Source organism: Melospiza georgiana, chromosome 10 (assembly GCF_028018845.1).
Source record: "Melospiza georgiana isolate bMelGeo1 chromosome 10, bMelGeo1.pri, whole genome shotgun sequence".
NCBI classification, from domain to species: Eukaryota; Metazoa; Chordata; class Aves; order Passeriformes; family Passerellidae; genus Melospiza; species Melospiza georgiana.
In genome coordinates this window covers 21387497-21415323 of record NC_080439.1, presented here as the reverse complement: position 1 = coordinate 21415323, position 27827 = coordinate 21387497, and the positions used below count along the sequence as shown (strand labels likewise).

The 27827-nt window shown below is 46.8% G+C and overlaps 1 protein-coding gene across 1 annotated transcript; it reads left to right on the top strand.

Annotated features, from left to right (window-relative positions):
• The first annotated feature begins 1105 nt into the window (after positions 1-1105).
• On the top strand, positions 1106-26759 carry BOK (BCL2 family apoptosis regulator BOK). Its single transcript, XM_058031549.1, has 5 exons — positions 1106-1340; positions 2222-2565; positions 9299-9427; positions 19786-19949; positions 25670-26759. Exons 2-5 carry the CDS (start codon positions 2343-2345, stop codon positions 25793-25795), a joined length of 642 nt encoding a protein of 213 aa, XP_057887532.1. The 5' UTR covers positions 1106-1340; positions 2222-2342; the 3' UTR covers positions 25796-26759.
• The last annotated feature ends 1068 nt before the right edge of the window (positions 26760-27827 follow it).

The window sequence follows — 27827 nt, the reverse complement described above, 5'->3', positions numbered from 1 at the left end:
AGCTGAAATGAGTGATGTGGGACTCCAGGCAGCTCTTCAAAATGCAGTTTATTGTATACAAAATGCAGTTTATTCCATCCAAGATGTTACAGCAGTCCAGGGTCATGGGTGACAGAGCTGTGCCTACAGCTGTCAGCTCCAGCTGCAGGCAGGCCTGGAGACCCTTTGGTTTTGGTTACAATGCTTTATATACTTTTCTTTTGGTTACAATGCATTATAGACTTTTCTTTGCTGAGCATCTTAATACAGTAGAACCAATCTATTCCTTAACTATTATCTATAGCCTGTCATAACTACTGTAATTACCATATTCATGCTACTGTTCTCCAATCACTAAAAGTCAGTACATTACACTTTAAGCTAGAAATTGTTTTTCAGTTTTCTTGCAATGGAAAATTCTGAGACCTTTTTTCTACTTGCCACATTTGCTGACTTCTTTGCCTGTGCTTTCTGCTTGGTAAAAACATCTTGTTTGAGGTGAGTTTATCCTTTTCTCTAAGCCATAAAAACCCCTTCTAACTAACACACCCTTTGCCTCCTTGGTTATCCAGTAAATGGATTCTTTTCTTTTATATCAAAACTTGCTTTCATTTCTATTCCTTTTTCAGATTCTACATTCAAAAATCTTTCTGCTAAGCATCCATATCTGTGACACTTGTCAAACTTTCATCCTTCCCAACATCTCCATGTTAATCATAAAATCATTGTAGAATTACAGAATGGTTTGGGTCGGAAGGGACCTTACAGATCATATACTGGGGGTTGAAACCCCCTGCATGGGCAGGGACATAGCCCAAAATGATGGCAGGGATTGAAGTGTAGGATTAACCCACGGCTGAATATGACAGAGCACAATTCCCCCACTTGGCTGCGGTGTGAAAGGACTGGCCAGCATCAACTCTGCAGGAGCTGCTGTGGGAATCCAGCAGGAATTATCCCTGCCTCAGCAGTGCATCCATCCCCTTCCGTTTGATCAGAAATGATGCTCGCAGCCTCGCCCCGAGCCTGGAGCCAAGCCCAGAACAGCAGCGAGCCTCCTTAAGAGAGACGAGAGGGGAGGAGAGAGCTCTCCCTCTGGGCACAGCAACCCCACCTCCCGCTTATTTCATCTTCCTTACAAGGCTAAAGCCAGAAGCTTTCCTCGGCGCCCGGTCCCTTAAAAGCAGGAGAACAAGCCCAAGGATCCCGGGATGTGCTGCTGACAGAGCCCCGTGGAAAGCGCAGCAGAGGAGGGTGACAGTCACCTGGGAATCCCAAACCAGTGATGCAGATCTTCTAAAGCAGCACGAAAGCAAACCCAAAAAGAAATCACTGAGGGTGGGAAAAGTGCAACATGAGAGGTAAATATGTTTTTTTTCTTGGGGAAATTGGGATAGCTGGCTGTGTTTTGTTTGAAAATTGTCATTGTAAGTAGGTGTGTGAAACTGAAATGCAGACTGAAAAATGCATTTATTAACCTCTGAATAAAGACTGGTCTGACTCTGACTTCAGAAGCAGCACTGGGTTAAAAACTCAGATCAGCAGATGAATTCAGGTGCCTCTGAAGAAATTTTCACATTTCCCTTAAGGCATTCACAGCTTAAACCTTTTCAAAAATCTACATTTCTGTTTTGCTTTCTCTGCTATTGCTAGATGTTTTCAAGTAGTAGTATGCACGTTGTTTTGGGGGAAAAGCATGGCACAACCAAAACCTAAACCAAGAATGTGTCTCAGAATAAGTGTCTCCATCAAGGCATTTCCAATGCTCCCATAGCCTTGTTCTTGCAACAGTGCCATTTCTTCAGAAAGATCCATGACCTACTGAGCTGGAATGTCTGTTGACATCTGGTTGAGGTTACTGGAACTGGTATTTGGGGTTCTTTTTTTTTTTTTTTTTTTCCAGTTTAATTGAAACAAGCTGAGATTGTCAGCACATTGTATGAAGTGTTTCCATGCTCTGACTGTCTAGTCTGTCTGATGGGTAATTCTAGAACTGCCAAATCTGAATGGGAAAAGAGGAAACACCTCGAGAGTTCCAAACTGCAGCCTTTCTGTGGACCATGCTTCCAGGGATAGTCAGTGGCTGAGAGATGCAAGGATGCAAGACTTTTCCCCCCTGTCTGTAAGGTGGACCCAGAGAAATGTTTTGCGAATGTGATGCTGTTGACTTGGGCTGTGTTCCTGAACTCCTGATTTACATCTTTGCAATGCTAGAGGACTCACAGATGCTTTTATTTACCAGCTAAAACGAAAAGGTGGGCTGTGGAGAAGAGCTGCTGGGATCTCTGACAGACCTTGAGGACATCTCCTGGTGGACAGATTCTCCTGTGGCTCAGCCTTGCAGTCTGTGCGTGCAGTCCAGGATGGAGGTGCTGCGTCGTTCCTCAGTCTTTGCTGCAGAGGTGATGGAGGTTTTTGACAGGTCTCCCACTGACAAAGAGCTTGTGTCCCAAGCCAAGGCTCTGTGCAGAGACTACATCAACTCCAGGCTGATCCAGGCCGGCGTGAGCTGGAGCAAACCCGAGCACAACGCGCCGGTGCCCGGGGGGAAGCTGGCCGAGGTCTCCACCATACTGCTGCGGCTTGGTGAGTGCTGGCAGGGGGAGCCCAGCTGGGATGGAGGCATTTGCACCACACTGAGGTTCTGCAGGAGGCTTTTGGGCCAGCAGAAGTTCTGGGCACAGGCAATGCTCTGACCAGCACCAGGCCAGCTGGTGTCCAGCCACCTGCCAACAATGCTGATCCTCAGCCCTTTCCTGAGCAGTGCAACAAGCAGCACCAGTTTCTTCCTTCATGACAGTGCAGAGAAGCCTGTGGAGGTGGCAGCTGGGGTATTTTCTAGCCCACCTGCACACAGAGGCTCTGGTGGGCCAGCAGAGGTGCTGGGCACAGGCAATGCTGTTGGAGGTCACAGGGAGGGAGACTCCATCAGCTCAGTGAGGCTTAGCAGCTAATTAGTGCAATTAATGAGTCAGACATGGTAAAACCTAATGGTATGAGGCAAATGAGGCAGCCCAGGCCAAGGTGCTGTGTCTGCCATAGGCCTGGTTTATCTGACCTTGTATTTCCTCTGGCCAAGGCCTTGGCAGGTGCCCTTTGACCACTGCAATAAAGAGGTTTTTCTTCTCTGCTTTTGGTTTTGGTGATCTTCCCTAAACAGCTCCCTTGCCTGAGTCTCCTCAGTCTCTTGGAGCACTGCTCAGCATGGGGTTTCTATGAAGTTGCCTTTTTCTGAGGACCTCCAAGAGCTCAAAGTCACAAAGCAGTGTAAGAAAGCCCAGCAGCAAACTGATTCTATGGGCACAGGTCTCCAGCTGGGTACCAGTTCCCACAGCACTTAGAGCAGCCCTTCTCAGCTGGGTGTTTTTGCAGTGTTTTCTCCAGAGGGAGTGACTTAATTGCCACAATACATCTGGCATCTTATAGGGCACTGCTGCTGCTGGACTTGGGCTTCAGCAGTAGCTCACCCAGCTTTCATTTGGGGGTAGATGCTCAGAAAATGTGTTATTGGACACTTTATAAAAGCTGATTTCATGACAGTGTGTTAATTTTCCTTTCTCTACCTTGGTTATTCAGCAACACCTGAGTTTTCTTGCTTTTAGCTGGAGCAGGAAGGAGTTGGCTGATGTTGTGTGGCACCTTCATAGCACAGCAACAATGGGGGCTTCAGGGAGAGCAATTTGAAGGTTATGCCTGGTGACATGAAGAAAATCTTTAGAGTTTGTACCAGGAGCACCTTTTAAATGTTAACAGTTGCCTGGCCTTTTGCTTTGGGTTGTGTAGCATCCTGTGTGCTCAAGTTGGCTCAAAATCCTGTTTGTCATTTGGGAACCCAACACCTTTATACTTGGAAGCTGCTCCCAACATCCCTCTTTGCCTGCAGGCTGGTATATTAGCTCACATCTGGCTGGAAACTACCACCAGCATTTGCATCTGATTTAATGACATCAGAGTTCAAACAGGTCTGGTGAAGTCAGCATTAGCTGGGCCTAACAAAGACAGGACCAGGGCTAGTGTTCCCACTTTCTCCCCTTTCTACCAGTTTGATATTATCCTAAGTTTCTTCTTAAGGCATAGCTGGGTTTGTTTTAAAGGACTTCTTTTTCTTAATTCATTCTTTTTCACGTTTTCTCTTCTACGCTGATTTTACTTCTGCTTTTGTTTCCAGTGGTTGCTTGGTTTTGGGGGGAATTTTCTTGTTCTTCTGCCAATCCCTCTGTCTGTTTGTACTTCCTTTCTTCTCCGCCTGCGTTGGGGGTTGAGATTTCTGTGCTTTCAACCCAAAATTCTGTGGGTGGCCAGGAACACGTTGAAGGGCAGGCAGGTGGCTCTGTGGATCTGAAGGCGTCTCCTGGATTGTCCAGATGGGAAGATTTGGCTGGTAGTCCCAGGAACCTGGTGCCTTCTCTGACCCAATTTGTTTGGAGAGCACCATGAAAGCAGAAAGGTGAGCAGTGCTCCCCATTAGGATGAAGAACAGTTTCCATCCTGTTCCTTTGGAAACTTTACTTGTCACGTGGCCCTTCCCTTTCTTTTCCCCTTTTCTGCTCTGACCAGCACCAGGCCAGCTGGTGTCCAGCCACCTGCCAGCAATGCTGATCCTCAGCCCTTTCCTGAGCAGTGCAACAAGCAGCACCAGTTTCTTCCTTCATGACAGTGCAGAGAAGCCTGTGGAGATGGAAGCTGGGGTATTTCCTAGCCCACCTGCACACAGAGGCTCTGGTGGGCCAGCAGAGGTGCTGGGCACAGGCAATGCTGTTGGAGGTCACAGGGAGGGAGACTCCATCAGCTCAGTGAGGCTTAGCAGCTAATTAGTGCAATTAGTGAGTCAGACATGGTAAAACCTAATGGTATGAGGCAAATGAGGCAGCCCAGGCCAAGGTGCTGTGTCTGTCATAGGCCTGGTTTATCTGACCTTGTATTTCCTCTGGCCAAGGCTAGGGAGGTGCCCTTTGACCACTGCAATAAAGAGGTTTTTCTTCTCTGCTTTTGGTTTTGGTGATCTTCCCTAAACAGCTCTGAGTTTCCTCAGTCTCTTGGAGTGCTGCTCAGCACGGGGTTTCTATGAAGTTGCCTTTTTCTGAGGACCTCCAAGAGCTGAAAATCACAAAGCAGTGTAAGAAAGCCCAGCAGCAAACTGATTCTATGGGCACAGGTCTCCAGCTGGGTACCAGCTGTTCTCACAGCACTTAGAGCAGCCCTTCTCAGCTGGGTGTTTTTGCAGGGTTTTCTCCAGAGGGAGTGACTTGATTGCCACAATGCATCTGGCATCTTCTAGGGCACTGCTACTGCTGGGCTTGGGCTTCAGCTGGTTTATCTGAACTTGTATTTCCTCTGGCCAAGGCCTAGGGAGGTGCCCTTTGACCACTGCCATGAGCTTCTGCACATGGAAGCTGCCACTGCTGCCCGGCAAATTCCTCCATGAGCACTGGAGAAAGGAGGAGAGGCCCCCAGATGGCTCTAAATGTTGCAAATCAGAACAAGGGCACTGGAGACCAGCACCAACGTGGAGGTCCTGGTGCTGCTGGGCAGGGAGGCTCTCCAAGCTTGGGAATGCTTTCCTGTGCTTTCCTTCCCTGGATGCTGCTGCCTGCCCTGTGCCTTGCTGCAGAACAGGGCATGTGTGCCTCCAACCAAACCCTGATCTCATCTGGGGCCTCCAGGAGCTGCTCGTTGGGAGCTGGAGCAGTGGCAGCTGCCAAGTGCTGATCCCAGGCTCCTGGGCCCAGCTAAGCAGGGCTATCCCCATTTCCTGACATTTTCCAGGAAGCCTGGGAGGAGAAAACAGCTGTTGGTAGTCCAAGTAAGGTTTCCTCTTATCAGGGCTGACCATGTGTTGGCAGGTTTCCTCTTTCTGTCAAACAGGGGACACTCCCTTACTCAGAAAGGGCTGGGAGAGCTCAGCTGTGGAATTCTGCAGAGCTGGGGTTTGCCTTTGTGCTGAGTGCCAGATAAATGAATTAAGGATCAGTAGCTAATGGCTCTGTGAAAAGGTCCTGATGGCAGTGAGATCTTCTTTTTTATCTCTCACATAAATGAAATTTTGAAGAAGATCAGTTGCCCCCTGGCTGGGCCAAGTCACTTGGGTCTTACAGTGGGATATAAAGTTGTTGGGATACCTCTTCCTCTTCTCAGAGCACCCCTGTGCAGGAGAAGAACACAGTGTGTCCTAAATCCAAGCCAAAAAGGGCTCTCTGTGCACAAAGGGGCTTGGTCCCATGGGGTGTTTGCAGTGTCATGCTCCTACAGCAGCTGTGCAACCTTCATTAAATATCCATGAACCCCTACAGAGAGAGAAATCCCTTGGAAACTGGGCTTTATTAATTCTACTACTCAAAAACTTATTTATTTTGCTACACAAGGAAAAGCTTTACTGTTGTTTCCCAGGCCCCATAGCTCAGTCCTTTCGGAGGAGGCTCTCTGCTTGTCCTTGGTGTTTTTGTTTTGTTCTTCAAGCTGGCCTGACACCTCCTGCCATTTCCCAGCTGGGCAGAAAGGTGAAAACACATCTCTGTGTGTGTCAGGTACCTTGCTGCTGAGCAGTCAGCCATGCAGATGAACTTCTCTTTAACCATTTGAAGGAGAGAAAGAACTCCAGATTGACTCTCAAGTGAGCACAAAATAGCTGGCAGTCTCTTTGTTTAATTAATGCTGTGCAGCTCTGGGTGGATCCTTGGCTCTCATCAGCCTTCAGCATTCTTGAGTCACTCTCTTGCACTGGAGGCATTTCTGTACAAGCCTGATGGGGTGCTGAGGAAGGGCGTAGCTCCCAATGGATGTACATGTGTCACCATGATATTTTCTGAAAAATCCTTTCCCTAGGATTTCTTCTCCTGGGAAAAGGAGAAGCCTCATCTCCATGCTTTGCTGCTCTGGAATGTGGTCTGGATATTGTTTATCCAAACATGTGAATTGTTTTTTTAATTAATGACCAATCACCATCAGCTGTGTTGGACTCTGAGGAGTCAGTCACGAGCTTTCATTATCGTTCTTATTTAGCCTCTCTCTTTCTTTAGTATAGTTTTGGATAATATAATATAATATAATATAATATAATATAATATAATATAATATAATATAATATAATATAATATAATATAATATAATATAATATAATATAATATAATATAATATAATATAATATAATATAATAATATAAGCCTTTTGAGAACACGGAGTCAAATCTCATCTCTCACCTCATCCTGGGGACCTCACAACATCACATTCATGCTTCCTTCTCACTTCTGAAATAAAATGACATGGATTTGCTTATCTGGGGCCTGTCTCCTGTGTTGGAGGAAAGGCAGGCAGCCAGCCTGGGAACAGCATTTATATCAGGGATTATTGCAGCCACACCACTGGTTCAGGGCCCCTGCCTGTCCCTGCTCCCTTTAGGAGTCCCAGGGTGCAGATGTATGGGAGTAGCATTCCCTGCTGGGGAATAATTAGCATTGACTCCATGGTTGCAGAAGGCTGACAATTGCTTTATTGTACTTCATTATATGATACTGTGAAAAATGCCAATCACTTGTTTTTAAAATTTTAAAAGTTTAATAGTATTTAAATGGTTATAAAAATAGTAATATAATTAGAGTAATAATAATTTGGACTATTTGGATTTAGGACCACATGAGACAATAGAAACAAAGAGTTACAGACAGTCCAGGTACCTCTTTCTGGGCAAAATAAACCCGAAAAAGGACACCTGTTAACAGAGGATTAGCCCTTAAAAACAATAACCTGTTGCATATTCATACACCTCATACATGATGCATAAATTCCATTCAAACACAGGATTCTGTCTGGTCACTGTCAGCTTCTTCCTCTTAATCCTGACGGTGTCTTCAGGGCTGAGCAAGGCAGGAAGAAGTTTGTTTCTTCTGATAATGGAGCAATAAATTCTCTTTCTCTGAAATATTTAGGTGTCCTGTGGCTGCTGTCTCACTGGGCATACCTCATTCCTCTCTTAAAAAAAAAATCTTACATAGCATAGTTTCTATTTTAATCTTTTGTTTAACACACTATTTAACACACTATTTAAGAGAATTAATACAGCATAACTTTCTAACATAACACATAGAATATTCATTTTAATATTTGCAAAAAGGCAATCATAAAATACATCCACAATAAAATAAAATAAAATACATTCACACATTTTTCACAATACTATACTATTCAGAAAAACCCATTGCCCTTGCCAGACAGTCACAACGCCCGTGGATCCAATTGGTCAATGAATCCAAAACACCACCACCAGAGTGCAATTAAGAAATCACCCTTTGGTAAACAAATCTCCTTAACGCATTCCACATGTGCATAACAACAGGTGCAGCAAGTGGAGATAAGAATTGTTCCTCATTCTTTTCTCTGAGCTTTCTCACAGCTCCCCAGGAAAACCCTGGGAGAGAGCTGTGTCTCTGTCTGTTCAGAGGATTTGTGATTTCCACGCAGATGGGAGGAAATTGCTTCTGAGCAACCCTAAGCACTCCTGTGCCTGCCTAAACTCAGGTGGAGCTGGGCTTTATGGGGTATCAGTTGTGGGTTTTTCTGGGTCTGGATTGAAGCTACTTGAGACAGTAATTCATGTTGGGACTCAGATGTTTATTATTTCTTATCAGTAAAACAGTCTCACTGCTGTGAGTTCAGCAGCTTTTCATTAGAAGGTACAAAATTGCCAACAATCTCTTGTTCCAAGGTCTTTTAAGACTAAACTATCCAATTAAGAACTGACACCTGGATTATTTTCCCTTTTAACCCAATAACTGATCCCACAGAGCCTGCAATGCAGATTTTCTGCCCAATCATAAAATGCCACCCAAACCCATGGAGAAGGAGGAAGAAGAAGCATGAAGAAGAAACCCGGGACAACACCCTGTGCCCTCCATCTTGCTTCCATCCACAACGCACAAAAATCCCAAAACCTCAATTTCTAACCCAGTGATACACCTGCACTACTCTATAATCTATTCCACACTTTTGTGGATTCTGGTCTATCTTGAAGTCTGAGAAACTTTCTCCATGAATGAGGGTCAAAGCCAGTGCTCCCCTGGGGGTCAGGGCACTCCAGAGCAGACAGAAATATTCCCTGTGGTGCCCTGGATTTCCACAGGGCTTCACACTCTTTGCCTGGTGGCATCCCTGGAGTGAGACCAGCTGTCACTCCTCCATGGTGGGAGCAGGGCTTGGTGCTATCTCCTTGGCTGTTAGTTGGCAGGGGATGAGCTGGATCCCATTCACCTGATGGCATCCCTGGACTCCTCCAGGGTGGGAGCAGGGCCTGGTGCTGTGCCCAGCTGACCCTGCTGTGTTTTGGCAGGGGATGAGCTGGAGTACATCCGTCCCAACGTGTACCGGAACGTGGCGCGGCAGCTGAACATCTCGCTGCACTCCGAGTCCGTGGTGTCCGACGCCTTCCTGGCCGTGGCCACGCAGATCTTCACTGCAGGTATGGTGCCCACACGCACACACAGAGCAGCAGGGATGGAGCCAGCTCCTGTGGGGAATGGGTTTGTGGGGAGTTCTCACATAGTATGTGTTTGTGTCTGAATTTGAGACAAGGAATTGCCTTCTAAATGTTGGTTTGGAAATGGCGTGGAATAGGGGAGATATTGTTGAGAGAGAAATAGAGCTAAATTTTTTTAAAAAATAGCCTTACAAATAAGACTAACTAAAACTTTGAAAGATGCATTCTAGTGGGACCCATGAGGGGTAGTTTTAGATGATTGGTTGTAAGGCATGATGTGGTAAAAATCTGATAAGCTAAAAACCACTTATGATATACCGTAATTAGGAGACAGTTGGCTTCTGATTGTGACGATGTGAATGATAACATCTGTATTGTCTCACCCTTCTCATGAGACTGAAAATGGAATTAAAGTTTTTCAAGCACCTCTCAGTTGCCCCATCTCTGAGTCAAGGAAAGGGTATTATTCAACACCTCTTGGAGAAGGCACAGCCTGCAAGGTGGGGCTTGCTTTCTGAAAGGGCTGTGGGCAGTTTGGCACTGTGCCCTTCTTTAATGATTTAATGAGAGCTCCTCTCTGCTGTCTTCTGGCAGGGAAACGTCTTGGGCTGTCATATCCTCCCAGTAGGTTCTGCCTCATTCTAGAAGGCACCTCCTGCCCTTCCTCGTTAGGAGGTGGTTGTTGCCTCATTGCAGAGGGAGGTCACTCATTCCAAGCTTCTTTGCTCACCTTTGGCAGCTGCAGGAGATTGATTGTTTGGGAGTCTCCCTTGTTCCAGCTCAGGCTGATGATGCTGGGAGCCAGAATCAGCTCATCACAGAGAGCTCCTCTCCTCCTGGCTTCCCTTCCCACAGCAACACCCAGAGATGCAATGCAACCTTTTCCTTTCTTGTATTGGGGAAGCCCTGCTCCTTAAGGCTGTTCCAGATGCGCAGGTGCTTTGAGCTTTCTCTCTGCTTAGATGTGAGTGTGCTGCTGCTGCTGTTAGACTGGTTCCAGAGATGATGGTCAAAAGCAAAAATAAGCCCGGTGCTGCATTCAGCTTTTCCTGGAAACAATCCCTGCTCACAACTGGAAAAGCAGCCTGTGGGAGTTGAGGGAAGAGAAGCCTTTCAGAGGGATTTATGTCAGGCAGGTTCTGACATGGTTATAGGTTTTCTGCAGTGTCTTGTTGTGTTTGTGGAAGGGATGGTAGATGTTAAAGATTGGAAACAAAACCAAAAAAAGGGGAAAAAAGCCCAAAGAAAGCAACTTGCTGGCAGCATGAAACCACTGAAACCAGTGACAATAGCATGGAGGTGTCACAGGATGCAGGGACTCCTGTCACTTTGGCAGTACTTGCTACAGGATAGAAATTCAGGTTTCAGTTGTACTTTCAAATAGGCTACCTCACTCAAAACCTTTTAATCCTCACAAAGAACTTTGTTAATAACTGCTTTATCTGGCAACACTGACGCTCTGGAGAAGCCCTGGCATGCAGAAGGTCTGAAGCCCTGAGAGCACAGATCCTCTCCAGATGGCAAAATAGATCTCACAGAGGCACTGCCCAAGGCTGCTGGCAGTTTGATCAGGGCAGATTTTACTCCCTGGGTTAGGGAAATTGGTGCTGTGTCACTGGAAATGGAGGAACTGGACGGCGTGCCTGGTTGTGCAGCCCTCACCAGCCTTTCAGAGCACGCCTGGGCTGCAGCTTGGGAGCTCAGAGAGAGGGAAAGCACGGCAGGAATGTGTCACTGTGGATGGTACGGAGTGCAGGTGCCCTGTCTTGTCACTTAGTGCTGAGCTTTACCGAAAAACAGCACTCAAGCTGCCAGACTCAGGTGCAATTTGCAGTTTGCAGCTGATGTTAGGTGACTACAGCATTGGGGCTGGGCCAGCTCCAGAGCTGGAGTGACACAGAGAGCTAAGGCAGAGGCCAGGAATGCTGCAGGGGGGGCAGGCTGTGTGTGCTGTGGTGCTGGGGAGAAACCCTGCTGCCTCCTGGGAATTCTACTCCCAGTGGGTATTGACAAATTCATGGAAAGCTGCTTTTTTTATGGTTTTTTTTTTGTGTTCTTCACTTCTTCTCAACTCAGGAGCCAAATGTGTGGGTAGTTTCAAATTAAAGTAGGAATCATATCTCATAGTTCTAAACCTTTCAGGGTATTAAGAATAGAATCTGGACTCAGCCCTCTGGGGCTGACAATGCTGGAGACTTTGGACTCTGCTGCCTCTCCTCTGGAGCCACCCTGCTGCAGAAATGGATTTTAGTGGGCTGATTCAAACCTTCCCAGGGCTCTCCATGCTCTGTTCTTAATTCTTTCTCATCTCTGCTGGAAGTTGTGCATTTAATTGCTTTTATCAGCTTGTAATTGTAATTTCTCCTGGGTAGAAGGTTGCTGAGTGGCTGAGGGGTAGGAGCTTGCTGTTTTTTAATGTTCCTGGATCCCACTGCAGTCTCAAAACTCAGCATTTAACAATAAATCCAGCAAATTGGAGTTGGCTGTAGCAGCCAGACATTCATTCCTTTTATTTTTTTTTTTTTTTTTTTTTCATACTTGAGAGGAAAGAGGCTCTTATTGAGCAAAGGAAACCAGACACTCAAGTTCAGGGTGAGTTTTCATGCCAATTACCAAGTTTATTAAGAAAACAGCTACAGTCTGACACTACAGTGCTTAGACAGCTTGGGGAGCTCCACTAGTCACTTAAAATGCCTTTGCAGCAAGGAAGCAGGGGATTTTGACCCTTTTTTTTTTTTTTCTGGAGAAGTTTTCTCCTTAATATTTTACATGTCTATCTTCCACATTCTGGTCTGGTTTTGAGTCTTCACACTGTAGCTCTGTCTGTGCTCATTTCCTGTCCACGCTGTCTGCAAGTCCTGACTGAGCCCAGACCTGCCCTGAGCAGCCTGGTTCAATGCCTCTCAGAGAAGAAATTTTCACTAATACCCAATTTAAACATCACCTGGTTCAGCCTGTCCTCTCAGTGAAGAAATTTGCACTAATACCCACTCTGAGCATCACCTGGTGCAGCCTGGCTCAATGCCTCTCCTCTCAAAAAAGAAATTTTCACTAATATTCAATCTAAACATCCCCTGGTGCAGCCTGGTCAATACCTCTTAGTGAAATTTTCAATAATACCCAATCTGAACATCATCTGGGACCATCTCCTCTTGTCCCATGGCTTGTCATCTGGGAGAAGAGCCTTTAGGCTCAAGCTGTGTTCTGTTCCCTTGTTTCCAAACATCTCATTTGTTATTCAGGGTGAGTTGAGCCCACCCTGTGTGGAGACAAAGCACTGCAGAGACCTGATCTGCTCTTGATGGTGAAGAAGCATCTGCAGCACCATCACCTCTGTGACGTTACCACCTGTTCTCATGTGGGGTCCAAAACTGCTCTGCAGGTAGCAGGAGACATTCCCCTGCCTTCTACAAGCTTTGGTTTGGGGCCTGGCTAAGCTGGCATTTTTTTCCTTACGTTTTAAAACAAATGCCCAAAGGAAGAGGTCACTTGGTGGAAAAACAGAAGTAGAAAAGGGGGAGGCATTTTCCTTTCCCAAAGGAAGCAGTTCTGCCCTGTTGGTGAGAGCTGCTAGGCATGAGGGCTTTCTAAAAGCTTTCAGCCTGGTTTTTACTGGGTTTGGCTTTTCTTCAAGAGTGCCTGGGCTGAAGTGAGCCCTGTGTAACAGGAATGTAGGAGTGCATTCCTTTCTCTGACGAGAAAGCACTTTCCCTGCAGGAGCAAGGATGTAGGTGACACCAAGCTGACTGGTGCTGTTGACGCACCTGAAGGATGGGGTGACATCCAGAGGGACCTGGACAAGCTGGAGAAGTGACCCATGGGAATCTCATGAGGTTATACAGGGCCAAGTCCTAATGCTGCATCTGCTCTGGGACAACCACCAGGACCAGTCAAGGCTGGGGATGAGCAGATCAAGAACAGCCCTGGCAGAAGGACTTGGGGGTGCTGGTGGGGGGAGAGCTGGGGATGCCCCAGCCCTGTGTACTGGGACCTTGTCTTGGTTTGGAAAGACAGGAGTCTGCTAAGGAAGGCAGGAGACTCCCCTGAAATGGAGAATGTGAACCCTCCCCACCCCTCTGAATTGCTGTAAATTTTAAATTAAGGGGCTCTCAGGCAAAAAATATGGCAGCAGGAAATAACAGTTCTTTAATAAGGAAAGGAAGAAAATAAAAGGATAAAATAAACAATGCAGTACACTAGAACAACACTGACAGAGTCAGAACCCAACCTGACACCCTGTGGGTCAGGGTGTTGGTGGCAGTCCCATTGGAATTGTGGCTCAGCCCTCCTGCAGTGTCAGGGGTGGTTCTGTTGGAGCAGGGATCCTGTAGAGAAGGATGGATTCTTCCTCTGAAGATCCAGTGGAAGGAGAGGCAGCTGCTGTTCCTCTGGGGAATCCAGTGGAGAAGCCGTGCTGGTGTCTCAAAACCTCTGGATTATATCTGGGTAGGAATGCTTGGCTCCTCCCTCTGGGCTCACATCTCCCAATGGGATGCTGCAGTTCTTATCAGCCATGCAGTGACATTCAATAGCTGTTATCAGCAATGTCCCCTCCCGAGGGAGGAGTGAATGTGGTCACTCAAAGAGAGAGATAAGGCATACTGCCCACGGTAATCTGCCATGCAGATGGAAAAACAACTTGCATTGCCATCCTCAACAGACCCAGAGCCCACCTGTGTGCTGGGCAGCAGGGCAGGGGAGATTCTGCCTCTGTGCCCTGCTCAGAGCTGTCTCCAGCCCTGGGGCCCAGCCCAGGAAGGACCTGGAGCTGCTGGAGAGAGTCCAGAGGAAGCACCAGGGTGAGAAGAGGGATGGAGCAGCTCCGCTGGGAGAGCTGGGGTTGTTCAGCCTGGAGGAGAGAAGCTTTGGGGTGACCTCAATGTGGCCTCCAAGCCCCTGGAGGAGCCAACAAGGAAGTTGGAGAGAGAATTTTCCCAAGGGCCTGGAGTGACGAGGGAGAATGGCTTCAAACTAACAGGCAGTAGGTTTAGATTAGATATAAGGAAGAAATTTTTCCCCAGGAAGGTGAGGCCTTGGCACAGGGTGCCCAGAGAAGCTGTGGCTGCCCCATCCCTGGAAATATTGAAAGCCAAGGTGGATGGAGCAACCTGGGATAGTGGAAGGTGTCCCTGCCTGACAGAGAGTGGAAAAAAGAATTTGTTTTGAGACATCTTAGGATGCTTGGAATGTGTGGTGGGGTGGGTCAGCCCTTGCTGTGTTGGGGTGGTGCCCTGGCCCAGCACCCCCAGCCCTGCAGTGTCTGTCAGCCATGGCACAATGAAGGCAGCACCCAGTGTGTCCAAGAAACTGCAAATCCCACCTGGGAGGAAGGGCCAGGATGGGCCAAAGCTTTAAGAAGCCTGACCACGAGGAAAGAACATTGTCTTTTGACCCTGTGGGGTTTGTGAGGTCCTCAGGACAAGATGAGAGATGAGAATCTGACTCCTTGTTCTCAGAAGGCTGACATAACATAACATAACATAACATAACATAACATAACATAACATAACATAACATAACATAACATAACATAACATAACATAACATAACATAACATAACATAACATAACATAACATAACATAACATTGCTACACTAAAACTATACAAAAAATTAAAGTATACGGACAGAGGGCTTAACAGGAATGATAGTGAAAGTTTGTGACTGACTCCTCAGAGTCTGACACAGCTGGACATGATTGGTCATTAAGTTAAAACAATTCACATGAAACCAATCAAACATGCACCTGTTAGTAAAAAATGTCCAGACCACATTCCAAAGCAGCAAACACAGGAGAAGCAATCAGAAAATTATTGTTTTCATTTCTCTCTGAGGCTTCTCAGCTTCCCAGGAGAAGAAATCCTGGTGAAGGGATTTTTCAGAAAATATCACAGTGACAGACCCTACTTCATTTTGGAGTTTTACATCGCTGGAACTGCAGTTAGTAGCTATAAGTCTGTTTTTCTGTATCTTTCCTGTCTTTCTGTTTTTCTCCCTTTCTTCTTCTCTCTTCTCATGGAACATGGCATTGGATGGGTTTAAAGGTTTTCTATGTTCTGTAGGCTGAGTCTATTCAATGGTAGGTGATGTTATGTTGCATTTACTCTTTTGCCAATGTTCCTTAATTTTCTGTAGTTTGCCAGCAAACTTTCATGAGGGTTTTTTTAACCTCTTGATCATATCTGGTTGGGATTTTCTCCTTTGAATCTATGCAGAGCAAAAGAACCTTGGTTTTAACCCTGGAATTAAGTGACTGGGGTGTAACACTGCCCATGACAGGGGGTTGGAATGAGATGAGTTTTGAATTCCCTTCCAACCCAGACCATTTCTCTGAAATGCTGTTAGAAATTGGAATTCTGCTCTCAGTGGATATTGACAAATTCACGGAGAGAGCTGCATTTTTTTTGGTGCTCTTCAACTTCTTCAGCATCCTGCTTCTCCCTCATCGCTTAGGCCTTATGGCTTGAGCTTCCTTCCTTGTGCACACCCCTCTCAGCTTTTCTCTCCTCCAAAACTTGTTGTGTCTGGCTGCATTCTCCCAGCTGCTGGAGTGTAGCAGTGGCTGGTGTTTCTTTAAGGTCTGATTTGTGAGCAGGACTTTGATGCTGAGTTTGTTTGAATAACCTCAGGTTGTTATGTGGTGCCCTGGTGTCTCATGGCTTCTTCATCTCTCCCCTGGGGCAGACAAGCTCATATGAGCAGGAATACTTTCAAGAGCATTCCTCTCCTGCTAATTCATTTTCCCCTGGGCTCAGCAGGGTTTACATACCTTCAGCTCCATGGCTGGCCTAGGGAGTGCAACTTGCATTTCTTATTTTTTAATAATGCCTTCTAAGCAGTCCTTCACTTTTTCCACGTCCTTTTGTTCCATGTCTGTGAGCAGAGCTTTCTCTCTCTCTGGTTCCTTTTTGGACCAGCTTTCCATTCCCTGTTGTTGTTAGCTCCTGTGCATGTTAATCCACGCAGTGGGAAGCTGTGAATGGATTGTCTTGCTTGGTGATGAGTGCCTGTTTCACCCAGTGTGGATGACAGCCAGCCCTTCTGAGGGATTTGGAGCAAGCCAATGTGTTTTCACTTCTCATGTGCACTGGGGAGATGCAGTTCCAGCTTTTGCTGAGATGTATCACACTGGTGTCACTGTGAACCTGGCCTGGACATCACAGGGGACAGAGGCAACTGTGCTCCTCTGCCCCTGCCAAGGGGAGTAAATGCAGCATAACATCACTTACCACTGCACAGACTTTGCCCATTGAACACATAAAACCTTTAAACCCATATTTTCTGGAGAGAGAAAAGTTCATGGAGCTGGTGTCCTGGGAAAGGGCAGAGGAGAACTGCTGGGGCTGGGTGGGTGCTGGAGCCCTCCTGGAAAGGGGCCAGCCCCAAGCATGGTCCTGGTGTTGGAGGTGCCTGCTCATCCCTTGCTTCCTACAATATGAGAAGAGGAGCATAAGCTGTGCCCTGCTGTTGTGGGTGAGAAGCCCAAGCTGCTGCCTCCCTCTTCTGCCTCCAGCAGTGGCAAAGGGGACTCAAACAAGGGGAAATCAGGCAGGGATTTCCTCCTCTCCTGCCCCCATGGACTGACTCTAACAGGAAAGGCAGGCTGAAGGATTGGTTTGACCCCTTTGGGGGTGCTCTGGAAGGAGGATGCCCTGAGCCCTCCACATCCATCACCATTATTAACCAAGAACCTGATCTCTTTCTGCTGTGAAAGGGAGAGGGGTCTCTCCATGTGCCAGGAGCACTCCCCTCATGCAAATCCTGCAGCAGGAACAATCTTAGCAGGGAAACTGGAGCTGAATGGTTCCTCTCCATCCTCTCTGGACTGATGTGCCTTAGAGCAAACTGCTTTCCTGTGTGCTGGGTCTCTGTCTTTCACAGGTTGTGGATACACTTTTCTTCTATTTTGGGCTCAAAACAGCATTACCCAGGATTGGAGCTGTTTTTCTGCACCAGAGTGACTTCAGTCCTGTCAGTCTTTGTTACTGCCACGTAAATATCTCAGAGCTAATGGACTTGCTTCAGATATTTGAGGAGTGCTGTCAGCAAAAGCTTGGGAGTAAGCCAGTGAACTCTTCCCTGGAATTTTGGGTAACTTTTGTTATGTAACTCAAGATGCAGGGAACCACATTTCTGCAGGGATGGAGAACTGCAAAAGTGACTTATACTAAAGCTGAATATCAGCCAGCTGAGGCTCTGGTCCTGAATATATCATCAGCAAGGAGTGTAACCCCTGAAAGCCTCTTTCACTGGGTAGAACTGCAGTGACCTGCACTTGGACAGCCTCTTCCTTGCAGGGAGAACCCCTCTGTCTACTCTTGTGTGGTTTCATAGCCTCTTCCTGGCTCATTCTGCTGGCTGTCATGGTGACACACAATGTGAGAAAGGCAGATAAATGGTGTGAATGCCAAGCAGGGAGTGAACTTCCTGAGTGACAGCGCTGGTGTCAGGGACACCGCAGGGTCTGCTCAGCAAGTAAAGCCAAAAGAAGAACAGTCGCTTCAGCTACATTAAAAACTTCCCCTGATCTCAGGGATAGTTCTGGGGAAGGACAGAGTGTCACAGGGGATTTGAGAGCCTCACAAAAGGTTCATCTGTAGATTTTTATCTTACAAAAATCCCATTTGTCATGACTAATGTAACGCTGAATGGATTTTCTTCAGTCTTACAAAGTATTCCCGTGGCTGACATTTGAAGAGTTCCTCTAAAGTTTAGTTTGTTTGTTTGTTTGTTTGTTTTTTTTAAGGAAAAGAAAAGTAAGCAATTCCTAAAATTGTTAGTGTGTCCCTTTTGAAGCACCAAGTGCAAGAATTGTGGAAATGCTCTGAAATCTGCAGGTTTTCTAAAGAAATATAGGGCATTCTGCTGCAATGAGAACTGCTGTGAGGAGGCTGGGGCTCCATCCGAAGCTGGTCCAGGCTACCTGAGGATCTGAGAGTGCAGTGAAAGAAAGAGGGAGATTGTTTTACTCCATTTAAATTGTATTTTTGCTTACTGAGGACATCCAGTTTTCTAATGGTGTGTTTAACCCCTCCTGATCCATACATCTAATCACTGCACACATTTTCCATCCTCTCACCTTGCTGCAATCCTTTGAGAACAGTTCTGTGTGGTTTTTAAACATTAGAACTTCACCAAGCTTCTGCCTATGTTTGGGAGAGACTTTGCGCAGATTCCACAGAGACCCAACACTGTAAAATACTTCCCAGTGTGCTTGATAAATATGGCTATCACAGATAATAAAGTAAATTGTGTGCAGGGGAGCGAAAGGGTTGTGTTTCCAGGTCACTGGTCCTGAGGAAAGCCTGATGAGGGGCAGCTGACTGCAGGGTTTGAGCATGAGGGATTTATGACTGCAGGGTTTGAGCATGAAGGATTTATGACTGCAGGGTTTGAGCATGAAGGGTTTATGCCCCGGGCAGCCCCAGGAGGTTGGCTGGTACCTCGAGCTGAGCTCCCACACTCATCCCTGACACCAACAGGAAGGTCCCAGCTGCTGGGACAGCTTCTGTGGAGCACTTGCTGCAGGCAGGGCAGCCTGGCAGGAAGGCTGTCTTCTGGGAGATTAGATATCTGACTGACTAATAGTTAAGGTATAGATTGGTTCTGCTGTATTAAGACACTCAGCAAAGAAAAGTACATAATGCATTGTAACCAAAACCAAAGGGTCTCCAGGCCTGCCTGCAGCTGGAGCTGACAGCTGTAGGCACAGGCTCTGTCATCCACCACCCTAGATTGCTGTAACCTCTTGGATACAATAAACTGCATTTTGTATACAATAAACTGCATTTTGGAGAGCAGCCTGGAGTCCCACATCCTTCATTTAGGCTCTTACAGTGGCGCCCAACATGGGGCACCATTAGTAAGGGCCTGATTTAGGGATGTGGGTCTCCAGGCCTGCCTGCAGCTGGAGCTGACAGCTGTAGGCACAGGCTCTGTCACCCACAACCCTGGGCTGCTGTAACATCTTGGATATAATAAACTGCATTTTGTATGCAATAAACTGCATTTTGTATACAATAAACTGCATTTTGGAGAGCTGCCTGGAGTCCCACATCTCTCATTTCAGCTCTTACAGTGGCGCCCAACGTGGGGCACCATCAGTAAGAGCCTGAAGGAGGGATGTGGGTCTCCAGGCCTGCGTGCAGCTGGAGCTGACAGCTGTAGGAACAGGCTCTGTCACCCACCACCCTGGGCTGCTGTCTTGAATACAATAAACTGCATTTTGTATACAATAAACTGCATTTTGTATGCAATAAACTGCGCTTTGAAGAGCCGCCTGGAGTCCCACATCGCTCATTTTGATTTTTACAAATATGATGTCCTTTTCCCTTCTCGCAGGCATCACGTGGGGCAAGGTGGTGTCGCTGTACGCCGTGGCAGCGGGGCTGGCCGTGGACTGCGTGCGGCACGCGCAGCCGGCCATGGTTCACACCATCGTGGACTGCCTGGGCGAGTTCGTGCGCAAGACCCTGGTGACATGGCTGAAGAGGAGAGGAGGCTGGGTAAGAAATGCTGCATGTCTCATTGGACGTGTTTCTCTGTGCCCAGACCTGAAAATATCCCAGTTAGTGGAAGTGAGAGTGTGCTCTCTGCAGCTCTATGCAGAAAAAGGCTGTGGGAGATTTTCTTTCACAGTGCTGTGGCCAGCTCTGTCCTACTTACCCCTTACACCTGTGCTAGACTTACATAACTCTGTTACTGCCTCATGGTCCCATCCTCAAAACCATCAGTAGTTCTTCCTTTCTTCTTCCTTTCTTCTTCCTCTCTTCTCCTCTCTTCTCCTCTCTTCCCCCTCTCTTCTTCCTCTTTCTTCTTCTTCTCCTCCTCCTCCTTCTTCTTCACCTTCACCTTCAACTTCTCCTTCTTCTTCACCTTCTTCCACTTCTCCTTCTCCTTCTCCTTCTCCTTCTCCTTCTCCTTCTCCTTCTCCTTCTCCTTCTCCTTCTCCTTCTCCTTCTCCTTCTCCTTCTCCTTCTCTTTCTTCTCCTTCTTCTCCTCCTTCTCCTCCTTCTTCTTATCCTTCTCCTTCTTATTATTATTATTTCAGTCCTGGCCCACCATCACCTGTTGTGTTCCTGATCTTCTCCAGAGCTAACAGACATTCATAGAGGGACACTGTAGGGTCATTCCTGTGAGGCACAGGCACAGATTGCCCAGGGAAGCTGTGGTTTGCCCCATCTCTAGAAGTGTTTGGAGCAGGCTGATTTTAGAGGAAAGTGTCCCTGCCTGTGTCAGGGGGTGGAACTGGATGATCTTTAAAGTCTCTTCCAACCCAAACCATTTGATTCTGTGATACTCTTGGCCAGCTGTTTCTTAGAAACTGGTAACAAATGAGGCCTGCCAGCTTAATTCTCACTTCACTTCTAAGCACTGGATTCCTTTGGTCTCTCTGTACTTAATGTGAGCATTGGTTCCTGTGGAGGATGGTTCATAGAAAAACTTTATTTTGGTGCTGTGGCATAGCTAAATACCTTCCCAGTGACCTCCCCAGCTGAGTGCAGAGACTGGCTGGCAGCTGGGGGTTGTCTGCATGTACCAGGCAGGGACACAGACACAGATCCTTGGATCCCCTAGTGTGCTGCTGGGCAGATGCTGCTTGGGGCAAAATATTGCCCTGTGACACCACTCAGTTCATAGGACATCTTGTTCCCAAGGCATGCAAATTCCCTCTTTTCCAAGAGGCGAAATGTATTCCTAAGCTGTCAGGAAATGGTCAGGCTCCTCAACCATACACATCTGGAGAGAGTGGGGTGTCTTTTTCCAAACTGAGTATTGCTCCTTTGTGCTGAGACTTCCCAACCAGTCAGTAGCTGGTTCAGTTCCCTGATTTCTTCAGGAGTGTGAAGAAAAACTGGGAAAGTGTCATTGTTCTGATTTGGGATCCCTTGCACTTACTAAGTACCAATCCTACCTTAAATCATCCCTGCCCTCTCCAAAACTGTGTCACCTTGAGGCCAGCTGTCTCAGGGAGCTGTTTGGTTCGGCTAAAAGTAACCTTTGATTTGAATGCCCTGATCTGTTTCATTTTGTGTTCCAAAAATTAATTGTGCTGAGGCAGGTGAAGAGGATATCCTGGAATTAAGTGACACTGTTCCTGCCTGTGAATGCCAGTCCCTGTCTCAGTCATCATTTCAGGCTTTCTTTAACTGCATACCTGCTTGAAATGTATTCTCTGAAACTTTTTCCCCCCTAAGGTCTAATTTCATTAAAACAGAAATGTTGTGTAGGAACACATCTCTTTCCAGTTTCCAGCTATTTTTATTTTGTTTTGGTAAAACTTGCATGCTCTGATAAGCTAGCATCTTGTTTTAATTCATGTATTGCTTCATTAGAGTTCAAAACAGAATGTTTGGATCGTTCCAAAAGGATATTTTTGGAAAAATTTGTTGCATAGCAAACAAGCTGCAAAACCCATCTCCAGACCAGCATTTATTGTATGTAGGGTCTTAGAACCCAGGGAACGATTGGTATCTGATTCTATTGATTCAGAAGGGTGAATAATTGTTTTATTAAAACTATACTATATTACATTAATAATATAGTATATTAAAGAGATGCTATACTAAAGAGATACTAAAAATTGTTTTATTAAAACTATACTATATTACATTAATACTATAGTATATTAAAGAGATACTATACTAAAGAGATATTAAAATACTTAAGAGATACTAAATAGATATTAAAGAATACTAAAGAAAAACTTGTGACTGTCTCAAGACAGGACACAGTTTTGACCTAATTGCTTAATTAATATAAAGAACTATTACTAGAATCTAATTACTAAATCCCTTCAGGTAAGCAGTCTTCCTAACACATTTTACATGTGCAAGAACAACAGGAGCAGAGAATGGAGACAGGAATTGTTTTCTGTTTCTCTGAGGTTCCTCGCTGCCATTCCCAGGAAATACCCTTGGGAAGTTGTGCCTATCTGCTCTCTATGAAGAGAGCTGTGGCTGCAAGCACTGGTTCTGTGCAGCTGAGGGGATAAATCCACTGCTTGCTCTTTTTCCAGCCATCCCCCTTTAGAGGGACAGCACATTCCTGTTGGGGTTGCTGAATCCATGCTGATTTTTCCTGGGATCTGGCCCCAAGGAAGGGAAGCCAACTTTACTGTCCCTCATCAAGCACAGGCCTGTGAAAGTTGCTGGGCTGTCCTGATACAGCCATTTTCAACACCCTGATCAGCAGCTCTGGGCTCTGAAAAGGAAATACTTTCCCTCTAGAAATGAAGGGAAATGCTGCTAATCCCATCTCGTGCTGTGCCTATCCGAATGCTCTTCTCTTGATGTAGGCACTGCAGCAAGGAATTTCCCAGCCTTGTTCACTCACAGGCCAGAGCAAGCAGCTCCTTGCTGGAGCCCTCTCACCCACTGTGTTGGTTTGTCCTGGCTTGCCATCCTTGTTCCCCATCTCTTACTCATCAGCCTAGGCTGAGGCTGCCAAGAATAACCCCCATCCCTGAGCTGGTCCAGGAAAGACTCCAAGGAGACTTGGGGAAGGCATTTGGGGTTCTCCATTCAGCAGCAGGTTCCCATGCTGCTTCCATAGGGTGGAGAAGAGTGCAGGACCAATGCAAACCTGCATGGAAGAGCAGGAAAGAACCTTTGAGGCATCATCTCCTCCTGGGAACAGTTTGCAGCCTCAGTAGTGGCTTTACAGTGGAATGGAAAGATTTAATTTTTTTTTAGCAGCATTTGCTACAAAGCAGTGTAGGTGACTTGAATTTGTTTGAACAGTTAACATAGCATATCAAACTGCCATTGCAGCAGTTTATCAGTGCCTGGCCAGGCAAAAAGCCCTAAGTGGCTTTGAAGTTTTCAATTGCACTGCCTTATCAGGTAGGCTTGATTTGGATAACAACAGCTGAGGCAATTGTTAAACAGCTGAGCAATTCTGCTTATCTGAGCAAGCCCCATGGAAATTTGTAAGTGCTTCTGAGTGCAGCTCCTCTTGGTTAGAGCACTGAGGTCATTGCCTTTGGGAGAACAGAGCAGGGCTTTGAGGAGTTCATTTCCTCACCTGGCTGTTAACCCCTCACAGCTGTAATCAGCCCGGTGGGTTGGGTTGGTTGTCCTGGCTCACAGGAGGTACTAAAGCCCATTAGAGCTTGTGTTTCTCAAGGATCAGGTGCCCTAAAAAGTGTGTTCAGACAGGTCCTGCGTGGCTAAAGGGACAGTTTGACACAAGTGTTTTAAACCTGACCCATGCAGGCTTCTGGAATCTGACAGGTTCAGTTCAGACTATTTTCAAATGCAAATAGGGTGAGTGTGCTGGAAGTGTTCAGGGAGACCCACCTTGCTTTCCTCCACAATAGAGATCAATGCCTGTGACCACTGGTACCTCACTGCAGCATCCTCTGCTCACTGCCTGGGCTCTGCTTGCTGTGTTTGTGTTTTTCAGCAGCATTTCCTCACCTTGGTGCTGACGCAGCTCTCTCCTGCCATCCTGCTCCTTCCCATCACTGCATGCTCTGTGTTCCTCCCTTCTGCAGTCTCTGCTTGTGGCTTGTTCATGAGCTCAGCTCCTGCTGGTGCTCCCAGGAGAGCAGCAATGGGGTGAGGTGCACCGGGCCAGCCTTCCTGACCTGGTGAGCAAGGAGCTGCTGGAATGTGTGGCAGCACAGCTTTGGTCTGTAGATGATGATGGGGTTGGTTAGTGTGGCTCTACCCACTAACCAGACTCTGGGATTTGTCCCTTCAGCCCCTTTTTCCTTTCTGATGATGACCAAGGTTGGTCAGGCAAGGCTTATGCATGCCTTGAGCACAGGCAGAGGGAATAGAGAAGATTATTATCATCTCTCATGGCCTGTTTTGGTGAGGAACACCTCAGGGTTGAGAGTCTCACTCATCTGTGCTTGGTCAATGAGAGATTTATGTTAGAAGGCAAATTTGGAAGGCTGCTGAGCTGAGCTTGTAAAGAAAAAAACTTTTGGGGCTGTGAGCGTTTGCTATCCTTGTGATGTGAGTATTGTTCCCAAAATCTATTTCTGCAAACCACATGGGGCTGATGTGCTAACAGTGTCACACATCCTCAGTCCACATCTTGTTGTGCTGGGCTGGAGTTTAACCAGAACTCAGTTATATCATGGGCAAAGCTTTTAATTTTGATTCCTGCACCAGAAAATGCATTTTTCTCTCTACCTCTGTCCTGTTCACTTCACCTGCTCGATATTTTCCATTTTCTCCTTCCCATGCCAGCTGAGAGCCTGTTTCTATCAATTTGATGGGGTTCTTTTCCTTTTTTAAAAATTTTTTTATTTATTGCAGGCCAGCTTCTCATTAATACTTGAAACTGGCTGCCCAAGTCATCTTTAAATCTGGGAGGCATCCCTGCTGGCATTTGCATTTCCACAAACAAAGCTACAAAGCTTGCATTGCTTTAGATTTAAATTGGGGGGTGGCTTGCTTGAATGCCTTCCAAATAAAGCATTAAGGCAAGAGAAAATGTACAAGCAACTTGAGCTGATATTAACCAGGACAACCTCTGGGAAGCATCTGGCTTTACAGAAAAGGATGGGAATGCTGATGCTGCTGAGGATTCCTAGACCTTTTGAACAGGGCAAGAAAGTTGCATTTAGCTATCCAAAATGAGAAGTGCTGGATAATCTTCCTGTAGCATTTCTGTCCCCAGGGGTGGCTGAAGAGGGGGACAGTGGTGGGGAGTTAGTAAAGTGCATTTTGCAGGGCTCTTGAGCCTGATTTAATAACTTTGAGGGTGTGGAAGTGTCAGAGCCAGCACCTGGTGCTGCAGCAGGGGTGGTGCCATGGGCTGTGGGGCTGGCACAGCCTGCAAAAGGGGCTGACCTGGCAGTAAATGTCCAACAAAGAAGCTGTAAAGGCTGAGGAAAGTCAATGCAAGTTCTCAGGAGTCAGCACAAGAGATTTTGGTGCAGTAGCTCAATCTTTTTGGCTGGGGATAGTCACAGATTTATCAGCAGCTTCATAGGAGGTGTTGAAGCAGTTGAACAATAACCTATGGAAGTTATGCTGAGAGTGTTCTAGGACTATAGGAATGATAATACTTCCACAATTTTGCCAAAATATTTTTGGACCTATATAGCACATGACAAGTGTTTATCAACTCCTGTATATGTACTACTGATTTAATAACTGATTCAAGCTTTAGTCTTTCATGCTGTGACACTGAGCTGCTCCTTAGGCTGCAGATGCCAGGGGGTGTCTCAGGGTGTCTCTGACAATCTCTGTTCCCTCCTCTTCAGGCAGACATCACAAAGTGCGTGGTGAACACTGACCCCAGCCTTCGCTCCCACTGGCTCGTGGCTGCTCTTTGCAGTTTTGGGCACTTCCTCAAGGCCATCTTCTTCGTCCTGCTGCCTGAGAGATGAGTCTGGGATGCCAAACACAGCCCCCTTGCCCCATCTTCTCTCCCACTCCAGAAGCAGCGAGAGGTAACTGGAGAAGTAATTCCAGACTGGCAATGGCAATCTCTGAAGAGGAGGAAGAGAAGAACTGGGACAATAAAAAAAAGCCTTGTTCTCCTCTCCCATCAAGTGGGAGCAGATGATCAACCACAGTCTCCTATTTGCAGCCACAGGAGCCTCTCTCACCATTAATCCTTCCAAGACTCTTGTTTCCCTGGGTGTCCTGCATGTGTGGCCCAGGTGTGGCTGGGGCTGTCAGCTCCTCGTGGCTGTGCTGCATGCTTCTGCCAGCCCCGGGCAGAGGGGAGGAGCAAGGGAATGTTGTTTCAAATGGGATAAGAAAATAGGAGAGGGGGAGAGTCCCTCCTTCACTCCACGTGATTTCCCTTTCAGCCCTCAGACTTGCCTTGTGTTGATGTTGTTTCGTTTGTGCTTCAACTCCAACTCCTCCTTTATCCCTGATTCACTCGGTGGGCTCTGCCCAGCACTGCATGGTGGGTTTTTAATGAGATGAAACCAAGCAGTCTGTCAGCAGATGCTTGTCCCTGCCATGTCTTGGAGGTTGGTGTGAGGGGCAGGATGGCAGAGCAATGTGTGTCTTGCTGACCCCTCTAACTGCACTCACCCCAGTCAAACAGGAGAGCAAGGGGCAATGCCTTCAAGCAGCAACTCAGGATGAAACCGTGAAGAAAAATGATTCATCATGAAGAAAAATGCATTCTCCACTGAGATTCTGTCAGAGCTAAGCGTGGAAGTGGGAAAGGCTGGGGGGTGTGGGCAGAAATAGGGAAGCAGCAAGTGGTCTGGCTGGCATTGTGAAAGCAGTGAGCTGTGCTGAAAGCAGCTGATGTATGTTTCTCCTTTAATCTCTTACAAGTACAACTCAGTAGTCTTCTTTGTGGCAAACAATAAAGGAAAATAAGTGGTATTTCACTGCTGCAAAGGCTATTGTATTTGTTTCCAGAGCAGAGTTAACAATTCCAAAAAAGGCCAGAACAGTGCAGAGACAAACACTCTGGCCATGCTAAAAATACCTCAGCTTTTCCCCTGGTAGAGCATGTTAACATGTTAAAGCTATGACTTGCCTGGAATTTAACCCATGTTGTTGCCATGTCAGAAACATGCTGTTCCCACCAAGAGGTGCAGGGCCCTCCTGATGTCAGCAGTCTCTTCTCTGCCAAAGCCTTCTGGAGACTCCCTGCTCCCAAAAGTATGGGAGGAAAAAAAATGGATTAAGAATATGTGGCACTATAGGGGGAGGTTTGGTCATTTTTTTCCCCCAGATTTCCCTCCCAAACATTTAGAGGGGCTTTACTCTTCCTCCAGAAGTTTTGAGAATAAAGCAAAACCTTTATTTTGGGTACTGTCTGTATTCACAGTGAATAGTGCTGTGCCCTGAGCAGCAGAGGCCCCAGCAGAGGATGTGTGGGAGTTGAATCCTTGCACATTCCTGCTTTTTCTGCCCCAGCCCTTTGCACCTTGGCATGAAGGTGCCCAGCTTTAAGTGCTGCACCCCCAGTGCACAGTGCTGTGCCAGCTTGGTCTACAAGCACATTTTCAGCAGCAAAGCAATTCTTGTGGATCAAAGCCCTTCTAGGGTTACCTCCACCCCCAATCCTTCACCAAAAACACTCACTGAGAAGGAGGGAGCCTCCACTGCACACCAGAGCTGTGTGCTGCCTTGGGCAGTGGCTGCAGGGACTTTGGGATGAGTTACACTGATGGAGTTGCCAACGTAGATGCAGCTGATGGTGCCATATTGGGGCACTTTTATGTGTGTAAAGCTTGCAGAAATTCCCCAGATAAAACCAAATTGCCAGAGGATCATCTAATTTTTTAAATTTCCTGACATATTGGCATAAGGGGTTTTGCTGGCATCACTTACAGTTGGGATTTCCTTCCTTAGACAGTTGGGATTTCCTTCCTTAGACTCTTGGTGGATCTGGCTGTGGAAATTCAGAGCAGGTACAGAGCACATGGGGACTGCACTAATTAC

Bases quoted from the DNA above. Each gene is read 5' to 3' on its own strand.
- BOK (XM_058031549.1), top strand. From the start codon at position 2,343: ATGGAGGTGCTGCGTCGTTCCTCAGTCTTTGCTGCAGAGGTGATGGAG. The intron at 2,566-9,298 runs GTGAGTGCTGGC...GTGTTTTGGCAG, and splicing joins CACCATACTGCTGCGGCTTG to GGGATGAGCTGGAGTACATC. The intron at 19,950-25,669 runs GTAAGAAATGCT...CCTCCTCTTCAG, and splicing joins TGAAGAGGAGAGGAGGCTGG to GCAGACATCACAAAGTGCGT.